This window comes from Chanodichthys erythropterus, chromosome 20 (assembly GCF_024489055.1).
Source record: "Chanodichthys erythropterus isolate Z2021 chromosome 20, ASM2448905v1, whole genome shotgun sequence".
NCBI classification, from domain to species: domain Eukaryota; kingdom Metazoa; phylum Chordata; class Actinopteri; order Cypriniformes; family Xenocyprididae; genus Chanodichthys; species Chanodichthys erythropterus.
Window position 1 is genome coordinate 22,751,476 of NC_090240.1, and position 20,624 is coordinate 22,772,099.

Consider the following 20,624-nt stretch of genomic DNA (forward strand, 5'->3'; position numbering starts at 1 on the left):
AATACCTTTGCTCTTTTCATTTCACAATCTTTTTTGTTAAATTTTATCGCAAATAATACTGAAGTGCCACCTGAGATTATTACTATATTTCAAAAATTTCACAACACGTTTATATGTTCACAGTTCTCTAGTATCATGATGGTCACCTGACATGCAGGTAAATAAAATGTTTAGTGATTTATGTTGTCTAATGAGTAGGCAGTCAAGGCAACTAAAGATTGTTTAAAGATCTGGTCTGTTGTTCTTTCCTCTTTGTTTGACTTTCAATATAGTGGCTTGATATTATTTGAGCTTTTCATTATTTGCCTCTTGAAACTAGAGGTGAGGTGAGATGCATAGGAAAGATATATACCTCAGGAAAGATACAAATATCAAAACTATGAACTCTGAACCATAGAACAGATTACTAACATGCACCTGCGTGTTAATATAGACGGCAGCAACAGCTTAAAATGCTTTTCCACTGCATGGTATGACTCGACAAGGCTCTGACTGATTCGCTTTACTTTCGTTTTGCTTTTCCACTACAGTTTAGTACCGCTTCAAAGTGGGTGGTAATCTACAGAGTACCTCAGGATGATGTGTTTTTGTAGGCAAAACCCGGAAGCGAGTTAGCATTTTAGGACTTCCGGTTCCATCGCCCTGAAGTCAATGGGTTTTTTTATGTTTTTTTGCTAAATCTTCTAAAATAAGGTCTGTGGTTAACAAAGCCTCTAAATATTTTCACGTTTTCATCTATGACATAAAACACACCAGTTATAACCCGCTTGTGATTTTTTTTTTAAACCTTTATTGTGTCTTAAAAAGCGGTGGTTGCTAACAAATTGCTAAAAGGGACTACTTCCTTTGGCGGGGACTTTAGACGTCATCATGACAAACAGGACATTTGGACAGCATTTCTCATGAAAAAGTGGATAAGTATTCATACCATAGACTGTAAAAAAAGATGGACGACGCGACGTCGCTTCCTTCCATTGTAATGAACTGAAGCCAAAATGGCCGACCGAATGGGCGCTGACATGTTACGCAATACGTCAAAAAAAAAAAGTTTGGAGCCTGGGCATGCGCAGAAGGAACCGTCAGTGGAGCCGGAGGCGGAGTCACGATATCAAACTTCCGCCCAGACGACTGCGTCATCATTCATGTATTTTAAATAGACTATAAAAATTATATACAATTTAAAATTCTACCTATAAAATAATAGGCTATTCTATTTCTAGAGCAATAATACTTTTAAAACAGCAAATTCAGTAGATAAAATCAATATAATATGCCTCTAGAAACAACTCTAAATCGTCAGAAACGGTCCTGCCATTTTAAATCAAGTTCAACTAACGTTACAGGAGATCGATTGCTGTAATTAGAGTAAGCTATCATAAGTTTTTTCCTGCTAATTATTATTTTATACCCATAAAAATAATAAGTAACTGCCAGATAACGATCACCTGCTTTTTCCCGACATTGTTAACATTAGGTGTGTTATCTTAACTAATAACATTTATTAATTAGCTTATAACACCCATATTTAATGTTACAGAAAAAGGTTCAGTGATCCGTCAGATCCTGTAGGTCGGTTAGTACAGTTTACTGCTGAACAACTCATTTTGTTGGTGTTAAATAACAAAGAAATCGAAAATTAACAGTTAGTTAATACATCTTCAATCTCCCCTCGAAGCTCCGACAGTCCTCAGACAAGCTGAGCTGTCAATCAAGTTCGAATCATGACGACACGCCCCGTTTTTATAGCATCAAATTGCTAGCTAAAATCTAAATCACCACAAAAACGAACAATTGAATATATATCTGTGTGATAAAAACTACTTTAAATGACCAAAACCATCTTTCAGAAAGTTTTATTTGAAGCAGAATTTATTTTTAAGTTTTCACTGAAGTCTCATTCGACTGCATTGAGAGGGCGGGGTTTATGACCTGTACTGCATCCAGCCTCCAGGGGGCGATCAAAGAGCCCGTGGCTTCACTTTTCAGAACGTATGAGACACACCCGATTCATACACAGTGCAGATCATAATCAGCGAACATGTTTTTAAATAACGTTTTCTAAATAAAGTTTGAGGAAGCTTGGTGGTGGTGGTGACGTTGATCCGCGACCATGGTGTGCTGTAGTCCGTATATAGCCAACTGTTAGCTTTTTATATCTGACGACTTTATTTAGGCTTCAAAATGTATAAATGTTGTGTTAACTTGTAAATATTATCTTGATAGACAAAACGTGCAAGTGTCATAACCCTTTGTTAAACACAGAGCTTATTTTTTGCGATTTTCCAAAAGTCTGGAGAAAATGCATAGGCTTTCGATCAAGGGAACCCATGTGCCGCTAACTTCTGGGTTGGCCTACAAAAACACGTCATCCCTGAGGTACTCTACTGCCGTGGATCCGCTCCTTGGCTACCAATGAGAGGAACGTCTGCACCTCATCTACTGACCACGTTACAGTCATCTCTTTTTACAATTTGCGTGCGACAGTCATTTAAATCAAGTAGTTTAAAAAGTTGTGCAAACAAATGGTACTGTGGTGGCTGTTATTGACTATTTAAATCTAGCGGGTTTGGTGTCTCATGTTTCAAGTCCAATGGCGCTGGTAACGAAGATTCTCTCTGACCAATCAGTGATCTGCAGTGTTTACATGTCACATTTTAGTATTGATACGGCTCGCATATGGCGCTTCATGCAATCGCCACCAAACTCGGTCAACATGAAACAAAGACACTGAAGATGCTGAATTTCGAATGATAGTAATATATCTCGAACAGTGTTGCCAATGGCGAGGGATTAAAATAAGGACAAAAAGGGAAACAGGAAGTGTCTCATATCGTGTAAAATCATTGTTTGATTTAAATTAAATTAAATTAAGATTGTATTGTAACAAGGTTAGTAGATGTGGGAAGAAGGAGGCGGGAACCGGCGAACATTCAACAAAACTTTAATATAAAATAAACAAACAAAACGAAAGTAATGCCGGCAGACCCTCGCGGACGTCTGCCGGCCACACAAACATAACAAAACATAAAATAAAGTCCAGGCCTGGTCCTCTCTCGTCCTTCACTGATGTCGCTCCTCCTTTTATGCCTCCGGAGCTCCTCCGTGAGAGACTCGAGGCCGGCACGCCTCACAGGTGACGCTCATTATCACTCGCGTCACCGGCCTCGCGCCGTTCCCTCACGGCTCTCGCCCGCCCTGCTCGTCACATACCCCCAACGCCCCTCGCAGGCCGGGGGGTACCTCCGAGACTGCGCTTTACTCCCCCCCCGGGGCCTGTCTCGGCGGCCGCAGCACCTGGGGGTAAGGACAGACGAGACGAGAGAAAGGAGACGGAAGCAAGGGGAGCGACAGGACGAGAGAGGGGAGAAAGGAAAAAGAAAGAAAAAAAAAATGCTGGGTCCGGCTCCCAGACACACTGCCGCTCGGTCCTCAGCCTGCCAAGAGGCTCTTCTTCGCGGTGCCATGCGGTGGCACTGGACGCTCGGTGGACGGCCCGATCCTCGACCGCCTCCTGGCGGCCGGCGATGGCTCCTCCGACTGAGGGCAGCCGGCAGCGAGTCCCCCGTCCCCTGCTCCTCCCCTTCATGGCGGACGGCAGCAGGCTCCGGCCCACGGCAGACGGCGGCGACTCCTCCGCTCCCTCCAGGTCCAGGACGGCAGCCACCCCACCTCGTCCCAGGAGCACGGCATCCGGGTCTCCGTCCCACCTTTCACAAGGCTCCAGCACCACCGCCTCGGGCAGCCTTTCGCGGTCTTCACTTCCGCGCTGCCCGAACTCCGCAGCACCGCGATCCCCCTCAGCAGCGAGGGCTCTCCGACAGCATGTCCCTCCTTCCTCCCGGGTTTCGGCACCAATGTAACAAGGTTAGTAGATATGGGAAGAAGGAGGCGGGAACCGGCGAACATTGAACGTAACTTTTAATGTAAAATAAACAAAGAACAAAACGAAAGTAATGCCGGCAGACCCTCGCGGACGTCTGCCGGCCACACAAACATAACAAAACATAAAATAAAGTCCAGGCCTGGTCCTCTCTCGTCCTTCACTGATGTCGCTCCTCCTTTTATGCCTCCGGAGCTCCTCCGTGAGAGACTCGAGGCCGGCACGCCTCACAGGTGACGCTCATTATCACTCGCGTCACCGGCCTCGCGCCGTTCCCTCACGGCTCTCGCCCGCCCTGCTCGTCACATGTATGTTTCCCGGCATGCACAGGTTTTCTTAACCAGTGGCGCTGGGGCTTAGGCCCCGTCATCGCTGCTTGCAGCTATATTTAATTAATTGAGAGCCATTGGGGCAGATTTCTGGCTGCCCGAATTATTTTCATGTTATCTCATGTAAACCTCGCTCCAGACCTAGGTGATATCAGTTCGCTTCAGCTATGTGTCTACATAAGGTCAGTAACAAGTTGGCATGTCTATTCTTCCTATGTTGAGTAGCGTATCGAATTAATGAAAGTATAAACCCTTTAGTTTAAACATGCTCATGTGAATAGCCTTTATATACAATAGTTCTGTGTTTGTTTTAGCCTATGTTTGTTCTGAGAATAGATAATGTTTTTTTTTCCTCACTGGATGTCCAACACAACTTACAATATTCTAAAACAACATTCAGAAGCAATAAATACCACATTAAAGGTGCCCTAGAATAAAAAAAATAATTTACCTTGGCATAATTGAATAACAAGTTCAGTACATGGAAAAGACATACATTGAGTTTCAAACTCCTCCTTCTTATATACATTTCTTATGTCTTATGTAAATCTCATTTGTTTAAAAGACAGCCGAAGAACAGGCAAATCTCAACATAACACTGACTGTTACGTAACAGTCAGGATCATTAATATGTACGCCCCCAATATTTGCATATGCCAGCCCATGTTCAAGGCATTAGACAAGGGTAGCCAGTATTAACGTCTGGATCTGTGCACAGCTGAATCATCGGACTAGGTAAGCAAGCAAGAACAACAGCGAAAAATGGCAGATGGAGCGATAATAACTGACATGATCCATGATATCATGATATTTTTAGTGATATTTGTAAATTGTCTTTCTAAATGTTTAGGTAGCATGTTGCTAATGTACTGTTAAAAGTGGTTAAAGTTACCGTCGTTTCTTAATGTATTCACGGAGACAAGAGCCGTCACTATTTTCATTTTTAAACACTTGCAGTCTGTATAATTCATAAACACAACTTCAATCGGTGAAACGGTGCATAGTTAATGATGCCTCAAAATAGGCAGTTAAAAAATTAATAAAAAAAAATCTATGGGGTATTTTGAGCTGAAACTTCACAGACACATTCAGGGGACACCTTAGACTTATATTACATCTTGTGAAAGAACGTTCTAGGGCACCTTTAAGACAATTCTAAGATGACATTCTATGCGTTTGTCTTTACTAATGTCTGTCAATCATCATTAGAGCACCACCCTCAGGCTGAATAATGTAAGGACATTAATTCTGCCAAAAGTATGTCTGATGTGTTCAGTGATTACAATATAAAGCTTACAAAATGTTTATAATAAACTAGCGCTAAGACCCAGACTCTGCCCTACCTAAATTTACAGCCAGGAGCCACTACTGCATACCGAGCTGTACCATTCAGTGGAAAAGTGCCATTATATTAAACCAGTAAAACAAAAAGCATTATTTAAAAAAATAGTAGCCACATACTTATTTCAAGCTGCAATGCTGGCAGTTTACACAAAATAATAATTTGATTATTGCTAAAAAAAAAAAAAAGTTGTACAAGCTATTTGTTAGGAGAATATTTAGGAGAATATTTTTCCAAGTTGTTTTTTAGCGGATCAAGTTACATGAGAGAGAGGATTTCCACTACACTGTAAAAAAAATCCCGTTGTTTCTACGGAAAAATACCGGCAGCTGTGGTTACCAGAACAATACTGTAAAAATGACATCTAACCGTAAACATACTGACGGAGTTACATGTGAATTTTACATTTTAAATCTGTTAAATTTACGGTAAAATAACGTATTTCATTAACTGATATAATGTTAATTTACCAACCTAATGAAGTACTAATATCTGTTTTGTATCTTTATAATACACTGACAGTCACCAAACACAGTGGTGATGAGAGTCACATGATGAATCAAAGTTCATCACAAGCAGCTTTTCCACAAGCTGAGAAGCACAATACTAATATATAGAAGGAGCACACAGTGTCATTCACACACACACTAAACACCATCATGGTAACATGCATGAAATTTTAAAAATGCAATAAACATTAATTTAACAACATTAGATGTAACATAAAACCCTAATGTACATAACTGATTAGAAAAAAATGAGAAAAACTAAGAAGAAACAGAGTTATTTCAACGAAAATATATCAAATGTGAAGTATCACGCAGGGAATTGTGGGAATGTCAATATACGGTTTTTCACTGTAAATTTTACAATGAATTGTTATTTTTCACTTCCAAAAACTGTGAATTTAACGGTATTTTACCGTAAAATTACATTAAATGTACCATTAGATCTATTACAGTTATTCACCGTATATAGTACGGAAACTTTCTGTAAACCAATCAACAGTTTTTCACCGCAGCATTTTTACAGTCTTTTACTGTTAAAATCACGGTCATTTTTTACAGTGTAGTGTACACCCATCCTGTCCCATGTTTTTCTTATTTTTTCGAGCACTGTTGAGGATACACAAATTCTGAAGGTGCTTCTGTGTGTGTGAGTAAAGTTGCATGTTTTTGAGCTTTTTGTTTGCATTCTTAAACACTGTTATTCTTAGCATTACATTTTAGAGATTGTAGGATATATTTCTGCAAAAAAAAAAGACTTCTACAACTTTAAACATTTACACTGAAAAATAACAAAAAAATCACATTTTAAAATGTTCATTAGTCAGAGATGAAAATGCTATTTGTTTTTTGTTGTTAAAAAACATCTTTAATTAAAAAAAAACTTTGAAGATATAAAAACATTTTATTGTCTGTAGATTATTTTAATGTTTAAAAATGAGAAATATACCCAAACTCACATATCACATATTCACATATCAAATGACTCCAGTCATGTTGTAGAAAAAGCCATTTTATTCTACATGGAGCCGGTTGCCCCCACAACATGAGAATCATCTCGAACCCAAGAATGTTCATCATAATGTTGTCCCACTACTGTCTGTTTTTGAGCTACAGAAAACAAATTACTCTTTAACTATTTTAGGCAAGTTCACCAACGCTCAGAGAGTATGGGATTTAAGTTGCAGTATCTCTGTGCCGCTGCCCTCTTCCTGTGTTTGATGAAAGCTGTGAATATCAGAGGCAAGTGTGATACTTATCAGCCATTTCATTTTGGTCACTGTTTGAAATACAAATAATTGTATCAACAAATAGAATGACATGCTTTGGTATATTACTGAGATTTAATTTAAGGACAATCTATAATATTGTGAAATGCATAGATCTGAAATTGAAATAAATAACCTTTTGTAATTTGATGGAACAGAAAAAGGTAAATAAACTGACAAAAGTTATGAATAACATCTAAAACCCAAAATGATTGGAGTTATATGGAGGGCCAAAACATCATTCTTAACTGTTTACAACCAGAATTCTAGAAAAGTTGGGACGTTTTTTTTTTTTAAATTTCAATGAAATGAAAACTAAAATACTTTCAAATCACATGAGCCAATATTTTATTCACAGTAGAACATAGATAACATAACAACTGTTTAAACTAAGAAATTTTAAACTTTTATCCACTAAATAAGCTCATTTCAAATTTGATGCCTGCTACAGGTCTCAAAAAAAGTTGGCATGGTGGCAACAAATGGCTGAAAAAGCAAGAAATTTGAAAAGATTCAGCTGGGAGAACATCTAGCAACTAATTAAGTTAATTGATATCAGGTCTGTAACATGATTAGCTATAAAAGGGATGTCTTATAGAGGCAGAGTCTCTCCGAAGTAAAGATGGACACAGGCTCTCCAATCTGTGAAAGAGTGCATAAAAAGATTGTGTAATACTTTAAAAACAATATTCCTCAACATCAAATTGCAATGGCTTTGCAAATCTCTTCATCTACAGTGCATCAAAATATTCAGAGAAACTGGAGAAATCTCTGTGCATTCGGGCCCTCAGGCGACACTGCACCACTCATCAGCATGATTGTGTCAATAACGTTACTTAAATGGGCCCAGGAATACTTCCGGAAACCACTGTCGGTAAAACGCAATCCGCCGTGCCATCTGCAAATGCCAACTAAAGCTCTATCATGCAAAAAGGAAGCAGTTTGTGAACATGTTCCAGAAGTGATGGTATCTCTGATGATATGGGGGCGCATAAGTGCATACGGTATGGGTAGCTTGCATGATTTGGAAGGCACTATGAAAGCTGAAAGATATATAAAGGTTTCCAGACAACGTCTATTTCAGGGAAGGCCTTGTGTATTTCAACAAGACAATGCAAAACTGTATACTGCAGCTATTACAACAGCATGGCTTCGTTGTAGAAGAGTCCGGGTGCTGAATTGGCAGTCCAGATCTTTCACCTAGAGAACATTTGGCACATCAATAAACGAAAAATACGTCAAAGATGACCACAAACTCTTCCTATATCAGGCAAGAATTGGACCAAATTCCAACACCAAAACTCCAGAAACTCATAACCTCGATGCCCAGATGAAACATGCCCCCGTCCCAACTATTTTGATACCTATAGCAGGCATCAAATTTGAAATGAGCTCATTTTGTGCATAAAATTGTAAAAATGTATCCATTTAAACATTTATCTATGTTCTATTGTGAATAAAGCATTGGCTCATGTGATTTGAAAGTCTTTTAGTTTTCATTTTATTTAAATATAAAAAACTTTTCTGGAATTCAGGTTGTATTTCACCTGGCATATTCCTGTAAACAAGAATCCCAAACACATCACTTTATAATGATAATATAACTTGCCACACAGCAAAAGCCTCCACAAAATTTTAGGTACACATTTAAAACAAAGACTAAGAAAAACAGTAGCATGTATAGGCTAATACATAACAAATTTACTTTTTGTCATTTATCTGAATGGCAGAGTTGTTAATGACTACTGGAATACTGATTCAGATGATAAGCAGGTGATTTGTTCTTCTCCACAGCACAGTGTACATCAGTGTACATTTGCATTCAGGAATGCCATCTTGTCCGAATCTTATCTCTCAACTCAAAGTTTCCCAGATGGCTTAATCCATAACATTTGAGTGTAAAATTGGACAGAGACCAGTTTACTCAAGACTAGAGTAGTAGTGGAAATAATGATGATGATGATGGTTAAAACTGTGTTGCATCAGATTACTGTAATGTTTTGTGTTTTTCTCCACAGCACAGTGTACACAGCCTTCTTTTGAATCAAGAAATGTCGACTTGTCTGGCTCTTATCTCACTACTCAAAGTTTCCCAGATGGATCTACTGTAATGTTTGAGTGTATGATTGGACATAAACCAGTTAACTCAAAAGCATCTCAATCTGTTACTTGTCGTGGAGACCAGTGGACAAGTCTGGAATTAAATTGCATAAGTACTATCAATAAATGTTTTATGAGTACCCTACATTCATAAATGACACTAAAATGCCTTACAATGTTTGTCTGTTTTTTAAATCTAATTTAGATAAGTGAGCAATGTACAGTATAGGTCAGCATGTCCTAAAATAGTTTAAGAAAGTCTATAGTGGTTTTATCACTGATGCAGGAAGCTTCACAGCATCACACGTTTTCTCTTAAAATAAATCCCTGCATCATATATAGTGAGGCAACACTGAAGATTATTTTTCATTATTTTCAGAAGTATGTGAAGACCACCAAATCTCAAGTCAGTAATATCTTTAATGCCTTACAGGAAAATCCTGTGGAAGTCCTCCAGATTTTCAGAATGGGAAATATGAAGGAACTGGAGTTTTATTTGGTGACAAAATGACAGCGGTTTGTAACAAAGGGTAAGTGAAACCAATAAAGTCAGTTTGTGCTGTTTTAATCATGTACATTTAGATTTAGATTGTGTGCTGTGATTAAGTATTTGGTAAGAAGATGATCATTTCTTTCAGATATATGTTAGCGGGACAGATGAAAGATAGATGGTGCCGAGATGATGGATGGGATGGCAGAGATCCTGTCTGTGAGGGTGAGGGTTTTTTCTTAAATTTTAATGAAATAAGACATGGAAGAGCACACATTAATTCAGAACCATTCCCGATGAGTAACAATTATGTGTTCTTCACTTTGAGGTGCATCTGAAAAGAATATCTATTTACCTGGATTTTTTTTCTCTTTAGTGGTGAAATGTGAGGCACCTCCAACCATAGAAAATGGACAGCTTGACGAAGTGCCTAGGGACAGTTATGATTATTCAGAAGTCGTGTCCTACAAATGTAACAGAGGGTTGAGTCTTATTGGAAGTTCAACACTTAATTGTTCAGAGGATGGGACTTTTAAACCAGATCCACCAAAATGTTTGGGTAAGTTACGACTTAAATGCTTGTCAAGAGATGAAAATGAAATGTTTTTGAGTGTAAGTTTCTTTTTTTCCTGTTAATGAATAAAATGATTCATGATTAATGCAAATCATTTACATAAACTTTATTCTTTTCTTTTTCAGATGGGTGTCCAAATCCTGATATTCCACATGCAACAAGAATCGGTGGAAAATCACCACCCTACAAACTGGGAAACTTTATAGATTACAAATGTGCAGTGGGCTATACAATGATAGGAGATTATCATATTGTGTGTTCACCACAGGGATGGAAGCCTGACCCACCAAAGTGCATTGGTAAAATTGCATTTTATTATTGCATTACTGCACACCCTTTCATCTCCTAGTAATGAAAATTGCCATATACTCACCCTCATGTCATTTGTAGAGACTGTAACTGAGTTTGTGGTCTTGCTGACCATCACATAGTTCATGTTACTTAAAACAAAGGCAGCCAATACGTACAGCCATGAGTAAAAATGATAACTAAAAGAGTACTGTTATAGATCTACAGTTCTGCATCAGGTGACCATAATGCATGAGACTTGTGTTTGCCACAGGGCCTTGTAGTTTGCCTGTTTTTGGAGGATATGTCACTTTAACAGAGGAATTCCGCTCACAAAAAAGTTTCCCTCATGGATCCAAAGTAACATTTGATTGCATTCGTGGACATAAGCCAGTTGACTCGACAGTGTCTAAATCAGTTACCTGTGAGGAAACCAAGTGGACGGAATTGCTCCTCACCTGCAAAGGTAAGTACTGTCATTAAATGTGATGTTACATTTCATGGTTTTTTCCCCCCCTTTTTCTTTTGTAAAACAGATGCAGAGCTCAAATTTAATACAGAATAACATGCTAGACATTAGACGACACAATACATGTTTTTGTAATGTTATGTTTAAATAAGTTTTATAGGTTAGAAATTTGTTGAGTAATGCAGTGTCCAAAGATGAGACAGCAAATTTTAAAGTTGAGAACAGAGAAGTACACTCAAGCACACATTATATAATATATTTTAGAATATATAAATGTATCTTGATTTGCAAGTTATGTTAACAGCAATAATAATAGATTTCTGTCGTAAGAGCTAATTAGCTGATGGACAAGTGCATTCCAAACGGCTACATAATGGCACGCAAGTGCCCTGCTCCCTCCAAAGTCCCCTTTAAGGGCTCTGCCCTTTCAAGGGAGTAGGGCAAAGGGATGCTCCCTTTCATTTGGAATTTGCCCATAGACTGTAATAAACACATGCGAATGCTGCAATACAGAACCAGTCAATCACAGATAATGTTTGCTCACTGCTGACACTGAAAGAAACCATTGATGCTTTTGGGAAACACATGCTCAGAACAATACTTATCAGAGTACAAAAAACAAACAAACAAAAAAACATAATATGTTTGAGTTATTTCACAATAAACAAATTGAAATTGTAGCCTACATAGGCTAGTTTGTGCAATAACATAATATAAATACTTAGCCTTGGACATGACATGCAGGAAAAAAACAGTACACATTTAACAGTATCAGCTTTTTAATGCATCCAACCTTTTTGTTCAACTCTTAGGGTGCTTTCACACCTGCCTCATTTAGTTCGGTTGAATCGTACCAGAGTTCGTTTGCCCCTTTGGTGCGGTTCGTTTGGGCAGGTGGGAAAGCAGCAATCGCACTCGGGTGCGCACCAAAAGCGGACCAAACAAGCGTACCGAGACCTGCTTGAAGAGGTGGTCTCGGTACGCTTTCAAACGAACTCTGGAGCGGTTCGCTTGAGATGTGAAAGCAATCGACCCAGTTAACGGACCAACGAACCAAATTATATCATTTTCATAACGGAAAATATGATATAAAAATCAGTAATGTCTGATTCTGTGAGTGAGCACATTATTTACAATATCTGAAAGCCAACGATCGCCTCTGGTGTGTAATTACACTTCTCCGTGCGAGAATGCTGTTCCGACGAAGTCTCAATTCCCGCTCTGCTTCATTATAAAAAATTCAAATGGTCTCTCTCGACAAACACACGGACAACAGGTCGCCTACCAGACAGCGCTGGGAAATCCAGAGATGGAGAGAGAGAAAGAGCGCGGGTTTGAATTTGCCGCAGCGAATTAACTGCGGAAGAGACGGCTACATTTATAAAGTGTTTGTGTGTGTCTCGACAGTTACAAATAAAGCCACAATAAGCTCATGGAGCTAGCTTGTCAATCATTATTTTGATGGATGACGCAGCGAAAACTGACCAATAAGAGGACAGTTGTACTCGCATGTGACTTGCCTGAATGCATTTTGGTACGCTTTGAAATGTTGCCATGTGAAAGCGAACCGAACCAAGAAGAAAATGCAACATTGTAACAAATGTAGTCCCTGTTTCGGAACAAAACAAGCGATCCATAGGTGTGAAAACACCCTTAAAGTCCTCACTCTAAAATGGAGTGTGATGCCCGTGGGCGCCACCTAGCTATAAAAAAATAAATGTAACAGAGGGTTGAGTCTTATTGGAAGTTCAACACTTAATTGTTCAGAGGATGGGACTTTTAAACCAGATCCACCAAAATGTTTGGGTAAGTTACGACTTAAATGCTTGTCAAGAAAATGAAATGTTTTTAAGTGCAAGTTTCTTTTTTTCCTGTTAATGAATAAAATGATTCATGATTAATACAAATCATTTACATAAACTTTATTCTTTTCTTTTTCAGATATGTGTCCAAATCCTGAAATTCCACATGCAACAAGAATCGGTGGAAAATCACCACCCTACAAACTGGGAAACTTTATAGATTACAAATGTGCAGTGGGCTATACAATGATAGGAGATTATCATATTGTGTGTTCACCACAGGGATGGAAGCCTGACCCACCAAAGTGCATTGGTAAAACTGCACACCCTTTCATCTCCTAGTAATGAAAATTGCCATATACTCACCCTCATGTCATTTGTAGAGACTGTAACTGAGTTTGTGGTCTTGCTGACCATCACATAGTTCATGTTACTTAAAACAAAGGCAGCCAATACGTACAGCCATGAGTAAAAATGATAACTAAAAGAGTACTGTTATAGATCTACAGTTCTGCATCAGGTGACCATAATGCATGAGACTTGTGTTTGCCACAGGGCCTTGTAGTTTGCCTGTTTTTGGAGGATATGTCACTTTAACAGAGGAATTCCGCTCACAAAAAAGTTTCCCTCATGGATCCAAAGTAACATTTGATTGCATTCGTGGACATAAGCCAGTTGACTCGACAGTGTCTAAATCAGTTACCTGTGAGGAAACCAAGTGGACGGAATTGCTCCTCACCTGCAAAGGTAAGTACTGTCATTAAATGTGATGTTACATTTCATGGTTTTTTCCCCCCCTTTTTCTTTTGTAAAACAGATGCAGAGCTCAAATTTAATACAGAATAACATGCTAGACATTAGACGACACAATACATGTTTTTGTAATGTTATGTTTAAATAAGTTTTATAGGTTAGAAATTTGTTGAGTAATGCAGTGTCCAAAGATGAGACAGCAAATTTTAAAGTTGAGAACAGAGAAGTACACTCAAGCACACATTATATAATATATTTTAGAATATATAAATGTATCTTGATTTGCAAGTTATGTTAACAGCAATAATAATAGATTTCTGTCGTAAGAGCTAATTAGCTGATGGACAAGTGCATTCCAAACGGCTACATAATGGCACGCAAGTGCCCTGCTCCCTCCAAAGTCCCCTTTAAGGGCTCTGCCCTTTCAAGGGAGTAGGGCAAAGGGATGCTCCCTTTCATTTGGAATTTGCCCATAGACTGTAATAAACACATGCGAATGCTGCAATACAGAACCAGTCAATCACAGATAATGTTTGCTCACTGCTGACACTGAAAGAAACCATTGATGCTTTTGGGAAACACATGCTCAGAACAATACTTATCAGAGTACAAAAAACAAACAAACAAAAAAACATAATATGTTTGAGTTATTTCACAATAAACAAATTGAAATTGTAGCCTACATAGGCTAGTTTGTGCAATAACATAATATAAATACTTAGCCTTGGACATGACATGCAGGAAAAAAAACAGTACACATTTAACAGTATCAGCTTTTTAATGCATCCAACCTTTTTGTTCAACTCTTAGGGTGCTTTCACACCTGCCTCATTTAGTTCGGTTGAATCGTACCAGAGTTCGTTTGCCCCTTTGGTGCGGTTCGTTTGGGCAGGTGGGAAAGCAGCAATCGCACTCGGGTGCGCACCAAAAGCGGACCAAACAAGCGTACCGAGACCTGCTTGAAGAGGTGGTCTCGGTACGCTTTCAAACGAACTCTGGAGCGGTTCGCTTGAGATGTGAAAGCAATCGACCCAGTTAACGGACCAACGAACCAAATTATATCATTTTCATAACGGAAAATATGATATAAAAATCAGTAATGTCTGATTCTGTGAGTGAGCACATTATTTACAATATCTGAAAGCCAACGATCGCCTCTGGTGTGTAATTACACTTCTCCGTGCGAGAATGCTGTTCCGACGAAGTCTCAATTCCCGCTCTGCTTCATTATAAAAAATTCAAATGGTCTCTCTCGACAAACACACGGACAACAGGTCGCCTACCAGACAGCGCTGGGAAATCCAGAGATGGAGAGAGAGAAAGAGCGCGGGTTTGAATTTGCCGCAGCGAATTAACTGCGGAAGAGACGGCTACATTTATAAAGTGTTTGTGTGTGTCTCGACAGTTACAAATAAAGCCACAATAAGCTCATGGAGCTAGCTTGTCAATCATTATTTTGATGGATGACGCAGCGAAAACTGACCAATAAGAGGACAGTTGTACTCGCATGTGACTTGCCTGAATGCATTTTGGTACGCTTTGAAATGTTGCCATGTGAAAGCGAACCGAACCAAGAAGAAAATGCAACATTGTAACAAATGTAGTCCCTGTTTCGGAACAAAACAAGCGATCCATAGGTGTGAAAACACCCTTAAAGTCCTCACTCTAAAATGGAGTGTGATGCCCGTGGGCGCCACCTAGCTATAAAAAAATAAATGTAACAGAGGGTTGAGTCTTATTGGAAGTTCAACACTTAATTGTTCAGAGGATGGGACTTTTAAACCAGATCCACCAAAATGTTTGGGTAAGTTACGACTTAAATGCTTGTCAAGAAAATGAAATGTTTTTAAGTGCAAGTTTCTTTTTTTCCTGTTAATGAATAAAATGATTCATGATTAATACAAATCATTTACATAAACTTTATTCTTTTCTTTTTCAGATATGTGTCCAAATCCTGAAATTCCACATGCAACAAGAATCGGTGGAAAATCACCACCCTACAAACTGGGAAACTTTATAGATTACAAATGTGCAGTGGGCTATACAATGATAGGAGATTATCATATTGTGTGTTCACCACAGGGATGGAAGCCTGACCCACCAAAGTGCATTGGTAAAACTGCACACCCTTTCATCTCCTAGTAATGAAAATTGCCATATACTCACCCTCATGTCATTTGTAGAGACTGTAACTGAGTTTGTGGTCTTGCTGACCATCACATAGTTCATGTTACTTAAAACAAAGGCAGCCAATACGTACAGCCATGAGTAAAAATGATAACTAAAAGAGTACTGTTATAGATCTACAGTTCTGCATCAGGTGACCATAATGCATGAGACTTGTGTTTGCCACAGGGCCTTGTAGTTTGCCTGTTTTTGGAGGATATGTCACTTTAACAGAGGAATTCCGCTCACAAAAAAGTTTCCCTCATGGATCCAAAGTAACATTTGATTGCATTCGTGGACATAAGCCAGTTGACTCGACAGTGTCTAAATCAGTTACCTGTGAGGAAACCAAGTGGACGGAATTGCTCCTCACCTGCAAAGGTAAGTACTGTCATTAAATGTGATGTTACATTTCATGGTTTTTCCCCCCCCCTTTTTCTTTTGTAAAACAGATGCAGAGCTCAAATTTAATACAGAATAACATGCTAGACATTAGACGACACAATACATGTTGCCGATACAACGTGCACATTATTCCAAGTCTTGGCGTTTTTCTTGTTGTTTTTTTTTTACCAGTGATTTTGTTTATTTAACAAGAACTTTAATGCGTACAATATGCATCGAATTGGACAAATAACCTATGTTAGTGAATGTAACGAGGTTAGTAGATATGGGAAGAAGGAGGCGGGAACCGGCGAACATTCAACGTAACTTTAATTCAAAAATAAACAAACAACAAAACGAAAGTAATGCCGGCAGACCTTCGCGGACGTCTGCCGGCCACACAAACATAATAAAACATAAAATAAAATCCAGGCCTGGTCCTCTCTCGTCTTTCATTGTAGTCGCTCCTCATTTTATGCCTCCGGAGCTCCTCCGTGAGAGACTCGAGGCCGGCACGCCTCGCAGGTGACGCTCATTATCACTCGCGTCACCGGCCTCGCGCCGTTCCCTCACGGCTCTCGCCCGCCCTGCTCGTCACAGTGAATAATCGTGCTCTGACAACAGAAGTAATGTCCGGCACTCATTGAAGTATATGCGCGAGACATCACTGCCGTTGTCAGAGCGCGATCAGACATCATCAAGCGAATGCTGAACGCAGTTGGACATAGTGGTGTTTCAGAGGTAAAAAATTATATAAATTGAAACAAAATTGAAAAAAATTGATATTGAAATTGTAGGATACAAAGACTAGTTTGTGCAATAAAATAATATAAATACTTAGCCCTGGACATGACATGCAGGAAAAAAACAGTAGTCTGAATCGTGCTCACGATTTACTAATTCGTACCCTCGATTTATAAATCATGGGCATGCTTTATAAATCAAGGGAACAATTAGTAAATCATGCACACAAATTGGGAATGAATTAGTAAATTGTGTGAACGATTATTTTTTTTCTTGCATGTCATGTGAGGGGGCACATGTGCATGTTTATATAAATTATACACTGTCAGAATAAAAAGGTTGCATTTTGTGGGTGCAACAGTCTGTCACTGGCCGTCCCTAAAGAAAATAAACCATGGTTTTACTACAGTGACCATAGTTTAACTAGTTTTTGTAGATTTCCATGGTTACCACTACAGTAAACACATTTTAATTATGTCTAAACAAAAATCCTATCTAATAAGTTGCAATTAAGGCATAATGAATAATTAAATACCTTTGAAATATATTATTTAATAAGTTCACTTTCAAATTAAGATTTCCTGATAATTTACTCACCCCCATGTCATCCAAGATGTTCATGTCTTTCTTTCGTCAGTCAAAAAGAAATTAAGGTTTTTGATGAAAACATTCAAGGATTTTTCTCCATATAGTGGACTTCAATGGAGCCCAAACGGTTGAAGGTCAAAATTACAGTTTCAGTGCAGCTTCAAAACTTTCTGCACGATCCCAGACAAGAAATAAGGGTCTTATCTAGAGAAACCATCGCTCATTTTCTAAAAAAATAAAAAAATAAAAAAAATACTTCTATATGTTTTAACAATAAATACTCATCCTGAGCTAGCTCCATTCTTAGAATTCTCTTCAATTTGAATTCCAGCAGTGTAGACACTGCTAAGTGTATTACTGCCCTCCACAGGGCAAAGTTTGAACTAATATACTTGCACTAGAATATTGTATATTACAATTTAGTTCAAACTTTGACCTGTGGAGGGCAGTAATACACTTAGCAGTGTCTACACTGCTGGAATTCAAATAGAGAAGAAGAAGAAGAGAGCTAGTTCAAGATGAGCACTTATGGTTAAAACGTATAAAATTTTAACATTTCTTTTTAGAAAATGAGCGATGGTTTCTCTAGATAAGACCCTTATTACTCGCCTGGGATCGTGCAGAAAGTTTTGAAGCTGCACTGAAACTGTAATTTTGACCTTCAACCGTTTGGGCTCCATTGAAGTCCACTATATGGAGAAAAATCCTGGAATGTTTTCATCAAAAACCTTCATTTCTTTTCGACTGAAGAAAGAAAGACATGAACATCTTGGATGACATGGGGGTGAGTAAATTATCAGGAAATATCGATATCAGCAATACTGGCCTTGAAAGTATCTGCATCATATCGAAAACAAAATAAGTGGTATCCCTATTGGTGTATGCCTAAAATCAAAGAATCAGAATTATCTTTTTTTTGGTTCAACTCTTCCATTTAAGGTCATTTTGATAACATTTATGTGTCTATGATAAAACTGCATGTATATTGCTTTGCTCTGAAGGTTTCTGGATATAAATTCACCAGGATATTTTTTTCTCTTTAGTGGAGAAATGTCAGGTACCTCCAGTCATAGAAAATGGACAGATAGAAGCCGTTTCCTACAAATGTCATGATGGTTTTTTTCTTACTGGAAGTTCAAAACTATATTGTTCTGAGGATGGGACTTTTGATCCGCCAAAATGTTTGGGTAAGTTGGTTAAAATGCCATTGAAGAGAAAGAATCTATTTGTATTTACTTGTGAGGTTTACTTTTGTGGGGTTGTGAATAAAATGTGTAGTGATTTGTACAATTCTTTTACATATACACTTTTCTTTTGTTTTCCTTTTTTGATTCAGATGGGTGTCCAACACCTGAAATTCCACATGCAATTAGAATCGGTGGAAAATCACCACCCTACAAACTGGCAAACTCTATAGAATACAAATGTGAACCTGGCTACATAATGAGAGGAGAAGGTCATATTGTGTGTACAGCAAAGGGATGGAGCCCTGAACCACCACAATGCATTGGTAAGACTGAAATAATGATGTGTGTATTTTCTAAAGGTGTGATTGCACTGCATTCATTGCACTTTATGCCTTAAAGGTGCTCTAAGTGATCCTGGGTGGAGTAACTTCCTGTTGACGTTCGAAGTGTTGTCAAACAAAACAGAGGCTAGGTAGACCCTCCCTCCTCCTCCTCCTCCCCCTCCCCTCCGTGCTTCCTGAAACAGTCATGAACGCGCATTTAAAATCATTCTTGTTGGTTATTGGCTGGAGCATGTTTAATATAATTCGTGGTCCAGGCTGCACCAGTTTGTTTTTGTTGCCATCTTCGGAGCTTGTGGCGACTACAGAGACCGCGTTTTTTTACAGTGTGTTCAGGGGACAGGCAGCTAGCGGATAGTGAGGAGATGTTTGCTGTATGTGACAAAATATGTTTTGGCCTAAAAACACATGACATCACTTAGAGCACCTTTAAATTAATCAAAAATAATAGTAAAGATATTTATACTGTGGGAAATTACATTATTTTTATATTCCTATTTCATGTTCTTCAAAGAATCATTTATATTGCAGCAAAGACGGCATTGTAGAGGTATATTCTAGATGTCACATTATGAAGAAAGGCTTGGTGTTTTTTTTTTGTTTTTTTTTGCATATTAACCCCTTAAGCCTGAAGTGTCCCAGCAGCCACCACCCCCGTGAAAAAAATCATAATCAAATTACTAAGCAACCACTGACTGGAATAACACAGAAACTCTTTAACACAGAAAAACTTTAATGCATCCAACCTTTTTGTTCAACTCTTAAAGTCATCACTCTAAAATGGAGTGTGATGCCCGCGGGCGCCACCTAGCTATAAAAAAATTAATCATATTTTTCAAAACTCCTGCCTAGATCATCACAAAATAGGTGTCATTTGAAAGCTTAAAGTCTTAACAGTACTTTTCAAATCGTAACATTCATTGTAAAGTTGAGTTATTGCTGAAAAATAATAATAAAATATATAAACAATTATGTGTTCTTCACTTTGAGATGCATCTGAAAAGAATATCTATTCACCAGGATTTTTTTCTTTTTAGTGGTGAAATGTAAGACACCTCCAACCATAGAAAATGGACAGCTTGATGAAGATCCTCAGGACAGTTACGATTATTCACAAGTTGTGTCCTACAAATGAAGAGTTTATTTGCAAAAACAGATAACTCCATTCTTATGAATTCTCACAAATCATGTTTTTTTTATTGTGCATTCCAAGTAATAACAATCAAACTGCAGTTGGGCTGTTTTGATTAAGTAAAGATAACTCTAAAAAATACAGGTAAATTAAAAAATTAAAATTCAGTGAAAGTATGTTTTATATATATATTAAAAGTTTGTTTTTTAGCAAAAGCAGATAACTCCAACAGTCGTTTTTTTGGCAAAAGCAGATAACTCCACATTTCATGTTTCATAGTT

General features: G+C 38.3%; 2 protein-coding genes across 2 annotated transcripts; both read left to right on the forward strand.

Annotated features, from left to right (window-relative positions):
* Positions 1 to 6,676: 6,676 nt before the first annotated feature.
* Positions 6,677 to 11,353, forward strand: rca2.2 (regulator of complement activation group 2 gene 2). Its single transcript, XM_067371626.1, has 8 exons — positions 6,677 to 6,706; positions 7,202 to 7,299; positions 9,344 to 9,538; positions 9,859 to 9,955; positions 10,064 to 10,140; positions 10,292 to 10,474; positions 10,615 to 10,788; positions 11,052 to 11,353. The coding sequence occupies exons 2-8, from the start codon at positions 7,227 to 7,229 to the stop codon at positions 11,258 to 11,260; spliced, it is 1,008 nt and encodes a 335-aa protein (XP_067227727.1). The 5' UTR covers positions 6,677 to 6,706; positions 7,202 to 7,226; the 3' UTR covers positions 11,261 to 11,353.
* A 4,431-nt stretch (positions 11,354 to 15,784) lies between these two features.
* LOC137008789 (complement decay-accelerating factor-like) lies at positions 15,785 to 20,346 on the forward strand. The gene is made up of 5 exons (XM_067370506.1): positions 15,785 to 15,914; positions 16,157 to 16,348; positions 18,727 to 18,870; positions 19,020 to 19,193; positions 20,249 to 20,346. The coding sequence occupies exons 1-5, from the start codon at positions 15,848 to 15,850 to the stop codon at positions 20,344 to 20,346; spliced, it is 675 nt and encodes a 224-aa protein (XP_067226607.1). The 5' UTR covers positions 15,785 to 15,847.
* The last annotated feature ends 278 nt before the right edge of the window (positions 20,347 to 20,624 follow it).